At 45.9% G+C, this 7,152-nt stretch overlaps 1 protein-coding gene across 2 annotated transcripts in view; it reads right to left on the bottom strand.

Annotated features, from left to right (window-relative positions):
• Positions 1 to 2,801: 2,801 nt before the first annotated feature.
• Positions 2,802 to 7,152, bottom strand: part of LOC137423728 (mitoferrin-1) — a 100,199-nt gene continuing 95,848 nt past the window's right edge. For both annotated transcript variants that reach the window (XM_068111183.2, XM_068111184.2), the window contains exon 4: positions 2,802 to 5,885. In XM_068111183.2, coding sequence (XP_067967284.1) covers positions 5,086 to 5,885 — 800 coding nt within the window. In that variant the 3' untranslated portion in view covers positions 2,802 to 5,085. The remainder of the gene's footprint in view (positions 5,886 to 7,152) is intronic.

Here is a 7,152-nt window from a genome sequence, read left to right as displayed (position 1 = left end):
ATCTACATGATCGAGAGAGAGGGGATGATCGAACATTACATGCAATCTACATGATCGAGAGAGAGGGGATGATCGAACATTACATGCAATCTACATGATCGAGAGAGAGGGGATGATCGAACATTACATGCAATCTACATGATCGAGAGAAAGGGGATGATCGAACATTACATGCAATCTACATGATCGAGAGAGAGGGGATGATCGAACATTACATGCAATCTACATGATCGAGAGAAAGGGGATGATCGAACATTACATGCAATCTACATGATCGAGAGAGAGGGGATGATCGAACATTACATGCAATCTACATGATCGAGAGAAAGGGGATGATCGAACATTACATGCAATCTACATGATCGAGAGAGAGGGGATGATCGAACATTACATGCAATCTACATGATCGAGAGAGAGGGGATGATCGAACATTACATGCAATCTACATGATCGAGAGAGAGGGGATGATCGAACATTACATGCAATCTACATGATCGAGAGAGAGGGGATGATCGAACATTACATGCAATCTACATGATCGAGAGAGAGGGGATGATCGAACATTACATGCAATCTACATGATCGAAGAGATCGAGAGAAAGGGGATGATCGAACATTACATGCAATCTACATGATCGAAGAGATCGAGAGAGAGGGGATGATCGAACATTACATGCAATCTACATGATCGAGAGAGAGGGGATGATCGAACATTACATGCAATCTACATGATCGAGAGAGAGGGGATGATCGAACATTACATGCAATCTACATGATCGAGAGAGAGGGGATGATCGAACATTACATGCAATCTACATGATCGAGAGAGAGGGGATGATCGAACATTACATGCAATCTACATGATCGAAGAGATCGAGAGAGAGGGGATGATCGAACATTACATGCAATCTACATGATCGAGAGAGAGGGGATGATCGAACATTACATGCAATCTACATGATCGAGAGAGAGGGGATGATCGAACATTACATGCAATCTACATGATCGAGAGAGAGGGGATGATCGAACATTACATGCAATCTACATGATCGAGAGAGAGGGGATGATCGAACATTACATGCAATCTACATGATCGAAGAGATCGAGAGAGAGGGGATGATCGAACATTACATGCAATCTACATGATCGAGAGAGAGGGGATGATCGAACATTACATGCAATCTACATGATCGAGAGAGAGGGGATGATCGAACATTACATGCAATCTACATGATCGAGAGAAAGGGGATGATCGAACATTACATGCAATCTACATGATCGAGAGAGAGGGGATGATCGAACATTACATGCAATCTACATGATCGAGAGAGAGGGGATGATCGAACATTACATGCAATCTACATGATCGAAGAGATCGAGAGAGAGGGGATGATCGAACATTACATGCAATCTACATGATCGAGAGAAAGGGGATGATCGAACATTACATGCAATCTACATGATCGAGAGAGAGGGGATGATCGAACATTACATGCAATCTACATGATCGAGAGAGAGGGGATGATCGAACATTACATGCAATCTACATGATCGAGAGAGAGGGGATGATCGAACATTACATGCAATCTACATGATCGAAGAGATCGAGAGAGAGGGGATGATCGAACATTACATGCAATCTACATGATCGAAGAGATCGAGAGAGAGGGAATGATCGAAACTCACACATTACATGTTCGATCATCTCACTACATTGCCTGATACAGACATACCCAAGAACACTACATTGCCATGTTACTCCCCCCCACCCCCCACTCACTACATTGCCCTGTCACCCTTCCCCCCACTCATTACATTGCCATGCCCTCCTCCTCCCCCTCACTATATTGCCATGTCACCCTTCCCCCATTCACTACATTGCCATGTCACCCTCCAACCCCCCCCCCCCCCCACCTCACTACATTGCCATGTCACCCCCCTCACCCCCTCACTACATTGCCATGTAACCTTCCTACCCCCCCCCCCCTCACTACATTGCCATGTCACCCTCCTCGCCCCCCTCACTACATTGCCATGTAACCTTCCTACCCCCCCCCCCTCACTACATTGCCATGTCACCCTCCTCTCCCCTCCTCACTACATTGCCATGTAACCTTCCTACCCCCCCCCCCCCCTCACTACATTGCCATGTCACCCTCCTCTCCCCTCCTCACTGCATTGCCATGTAACCTTCCTACCCCCCCCCCTCACTACATTGCCATGTAACCTTCCTACCCCCCCCCCCCCTCACTACATTGCCATGTCACCCTCCTCACTACATTGCCATGTAACCTTCCTACCCCCCTCCCTCACTACATTGCCATGTCACCCTCCTCGCCCCCCCTCACTACATTGCCATGTCACCCTGCTACCCCCCCCCCCCCCTCCTCACTGCATTGCCATATTAACCCCCCCACAACCCCCACTCCCGCTCAGCCCTAGGGGTTTGGTAACAAACAGTAAATCTCCTCTTTGGAATGCTTTCAATTTTGCATTAAAATATTATAGATTTGTCACTAAATATTCTATTATTCTCTTTGTGCGATCGGGATGAATTCAGAGGGAATGTTAAACTGCAGGTTTGTTTTCCGTTTCGTGTTCAAAATATAACATTAAATTTAAATTAAGTTGTTCGTCGATCATAAACTGACGTTCACTGGACCGACAGACAGACAGACAGACAAAGTGAACCAATTGCTTAACCCTGCCTTTGGCCTTGCGTGCGCAGGGTAACAATAACCCCAAGCACAACAGGCTTCCAGAGTCAGACTGGTATCGAAAAGTTGACAAATCTTCTCTAATTCCTCTTGCAGTTTTTTTTCTTTATTTGATCATCACAAATAATTACATGTTCTTCCCATCATCGAGGGACAGCAGTACACCGACAGTTTTAGCAGTAGACAGCACAACTCCAAACATCCCTGCCCACTTCTCTCCAAGACTACAAAATAGTTTTGAAACGGCTCTTCACTTCTTCAATGCATGTTCCACCAGCACCCCCACGCAACCACTGCTAGGTAGGCACTACTGAAGCCAATTTATATTCCATAGGTGAACCAATTTTTTTTTTCGTATTTTGCAGAGCTTCGTCGACAAAGCTTTGGCCGATCACGTCCCATTTCTCCAAACGATATCCTCAGGATATGGAAATCCACACAAACTTTAACATAGACCTACTGAAGCCATAATCAAGGGTGCACCGTCGGGTCATGTCAAAACTTTAGTTTTAGCTTCCTCAATCAAAAGGCAGCTTTACTTTGACCTCGTTTCACATAAACGCTTAAAAAACAAAAAGTGTCAGCAACCAAAAACTGAATGCAAACTCGGTTCGACATTGAAAGTTTATGCCGGAATTGCGGGACATGCAAAACTTAAAGAACGCACAAGCTTCAACCTTCTGCAAGTCACACCTCGTTCCATCGTGATAATGAACATAGTGTTTATTCTTCTTGGGGATAACGTTTTCATCAAAACAAAACCACATGCTCGGAGTATTTTCAGTGGAGTGCAACACCCATCAAAATGCGTTCAACAGCCCCCACGTGGTATAAATGGTAAAAGTATAAGGCACGTAGTAAAAACAAAATTGTGCGTCTGTGCAGTGCATTACCTCCGAGTATGCTTACCGAGGCAGGAAGGACCGCATTACCTCAGAGTATGCTTACCGAGGCAGGAAGGACCGCGTCGCCACCAACGGGCGCACGCAGGTCTCTGCCCAGGAGAGAGTGCTCACTAAAGATCCGATAACAAAAAAAAGCTAGTTGCAATTGGGCGGGATGGGTCTGCTCAGGATGATACAACGCCAACCGACAATGAAGGAATAGATCGTGTGATAGTGCAAGAAATTGCATTAATCAACGTATTGATAGAGCTGACCCCGATCACCGAAAATGAGGCACCCCCATTGGACGGCCGGCACCATGTCCAGAGAACGAGAGACCCAAAACGGCATCGAGATCCACCAGAGCAGGACAAAGCAGCTTGACGTCCGATCGAACGGTGAAACCTCCATTGCCGATATCGAGTTATGGATTTTAAAGAGCGACTCTCGGGATAAATCAAGGCGTGTTGTGACCGGGTGAACAACGTGGCCGTGGAAACTTTCAGACACGATTGCAAAGTCAACAATGATGGCGAAACATCTAGCAGCATAAAATCATAGAAGAATCAGTATGAAATGTCATTCCGATGAGAAACATGCACTGCACATTCCTGTTGTCTTTAAAAAAAAAAAAAAACCCATCAGCCAGGTACAATATCAACAGGTTTGCAGCAAAGAAAAGGTATGCATAATAGGCTACACATAAAGGTACCATTGCTGTCTCGACAATTAAAAAGCAATGTTACGATACTTCAACCTGAATTAGTGTGGGGGAAACTAACAAGGACACCTGACCTTTAAAGAAAATTGTGCGTAACAAATCGACATTCACTTACAAGAAGTACTCGTACGAATGGCAGAGGGGCAAAGAAAAGGAAGCACGGGGAGTCGGAAGGGTACAGAAAGCACGATGAGAAGACAGGCCGGAAGGAGAGGGCACACAAGGAAAAGAGGGAGAAAGCAGGGTGTGGGGGAGAAGGAGGGAGAGAAGTACCAGGAGAGGGGCAAAAATGGAAGAGCATAAGAAGAAGGATTGAAAAGAGAGGAACAGTAAGGACGGAGAGCAGGACGGGGTCAGAGACAGAAAAGACGGAAAGCAAGAGAGACAAAGGAGGTAGAACAGCACCAGGAAAAGAGCGATAGACAGGAGGAGAGCACAAGGATGAGAACGAAGAAGAATGAAAAAGGCCTGAAGATGACAGAGTTCAATAATTTTAGTTTTATAGCCGCTCATGACGGGGGTCACGTGTAATTAATCAAAAGCTTTCAAGTACGTGTTGAGATGATCAGGTGCATAAAGCTGAAGGAGTGTAAAGATGGATGGGAGAAAATGATGAGCATGGTATCCAAAATAGGCCAGAACAATGCGTGAGATATCATATGCAATTTTCAGCATTAAAATCAGGTTTGGAAGAACTAACCAAAAGAAGAATCAAATGGTGGGAAAAGGTAGTTATAAAAATGGCCGAAATGAACAATAAGTTTCAGTGAGTGGCAAAAGAATGTTTGAAGAATTCGTAAACAGACCACGAAATGGCAGTGGAAGGTACTTGGTATAAGATGCGTGCCTGCATGCCACGGAAGAAAGCCGAAAGGCCGCCAAGCCGGTAGACCGTTCTGAAGGCCATCACAAGCCCTTTAAGGTAGTGCGGTGGATGGCAATGTGGTGGGCGCTTGCCTCCACCACTATAAAAGCTTGTTGCACCCAAGGCGTGGCTTGCCGGCCGACTTTCTTGATGGTGTGCCTGGTACACCTGGAGGAGCGCCAAAATTGTGGCTCCGGTCTTTGGTGTACCAGCACGCATTTCCAAAGAGGGTTTGGCTCCGATAGCGGGGTTAGTCCTTGTGGCCGAAGAGGCCGTACCCCAGGCCGATTTGACGGTGCCGGGAGCTAAATAGTCAGCACGTGAACTCCCGAACGTCATGCCCAGAGGAGTCCCTGGAACTTCGTGCCCGCACCCACCCTTCTGCACCAGAGCCATTTCTTGGGTATTGAGCAGAGTTTTACACACGTCCAATGGGGTGGTGACGGCCGCTGCCAGGCCTCCGGCAATTCCGCCCGACAACATGTGCGTCACAGGGCTGTATATACGCTGTCCGTTCATCATCTCCTGGCTCGCTTCATAAGTCACAAAGTGCAGACTTTGAAAAGGCAGATTCAGGGCAAGCTGTGTCGGGTAGCTGCGATAGAAAGCCCGCAGGCCCTCTACACGCAGTACGCACGTGACACAGTCCACGGCTCCACGGTAGGGAGAGTTGTACATTTGAAGTCGCTGCTTCACCACTAATGTGCACGTGCACATCGTGGCAAGGTAAAGGAGATGTAGGGCTCAGAAACGAAACACCCCCAAACGAGCAAGCAGCAGTCATTTGGACAAGGTGAAATAAAGAGGGACGTTTGACACGATGAAGGGCAGTAGGATTGCGTTGCAAATTATTGGCGTGTTTTCAGAATCCAGGATGGATGAAGCAGAACGTCGGGAGTTCGCAGGGTTCAGCCATAGAGCGTAACATGTGCCGAGCCAGGGCACAAGATCCGATGCAAAAACATGAAAATTAGTTCATATACACGAAAATTAAAAAGCAAACGTTCAAATAATTTTGTCAAAAGGTGTATCGAACACTCAAACAAGCGACACATAAAACTTTTCCAAATACTCATTTCAGCAAATAAACGTTGCAGTGAAAAAAGAAACAAAGGACGATAAAACACTTACCTGTTGGGTATTTTGCCTCATAAATAAGACAAACCTCTGCAAATGGGCTTTTGTTGCAGTTTAGTAAAATCAAGAAGTGCAATACCGACACCAAGCAGCATGAGAACAACGGATGGGATGAAAAGCAAGACAAGTCTTGCATTGTTATCAAGCTGTCCTTCATTTTGTTATCGAATGATAACATAAACCAGGCTAACGTTCGCCATAACACAGATCGAATGTCTGCACTGCCATAGAGAGAGATAGTTAAGGTGGAATTCTGGTAAATCCCCGACGGTCCTGATGGTGCGTGTTCGTTAATTTAGTGGGAAATAAGTAATTAAAGCCCCCCCGAATCCCACCTTCCCAAAAACGTCCAGTTCCACCTGTCACCCAAACGCAACGGCTGTTGGCTGCACCATGTGACATCCATCCACAGCAATAGCCGAGAAGTCCAACAGGCGGGGATTAAATTGAAGGTGCAACCTTCACCCCACATCATCTGAGGTCTTATTTGCAGAAGCATAATGGTGAAGTATCTTAGAATTGAGGGCAGAGGACCATTTTTGTTACTAATTGCAGGACACCTGTCCACGTAACAACAAAGATGAGTGAAGAGGTTTTGTTACCATTGAAAAGTGAAACAGGTCGAAAAGTTATTCGATAAGCCGAATAGGCACGAATGGCACGATAATATAAACAAATCCAAAACGAAACTTTAGCTCGAATCACTGGGAAGAAGAAAACAGAATATATTGTTGTAAAGCGTTCAAACTACATCCTGGGCTACACCGGCTTTGCTTCATTTTGTTGATCCTTTCAATAGTTCGGTTACACGGGTTCACGTGAAACAAA

The sequence above is a fragment of the Myxine glutinosa genome, chromosome 3, assembly GCF_964187855.1.
Source record: "Myxine glutinosa chromosome 3, kmMyxGlut1.1, whole genome shotgun sequence".
NCBI classification, from domain to species: domain Eukaryota; kingdom Metazoa; phylum Chordata; class Myxini; order Myxiniformes; family Myxinidae; genus Myxine; species Myxine glutinosa.
Note: the sequence above shows the minus strand (reverse complement) of the source record. Positions and strands in the feature narration are given on the sequence as shown.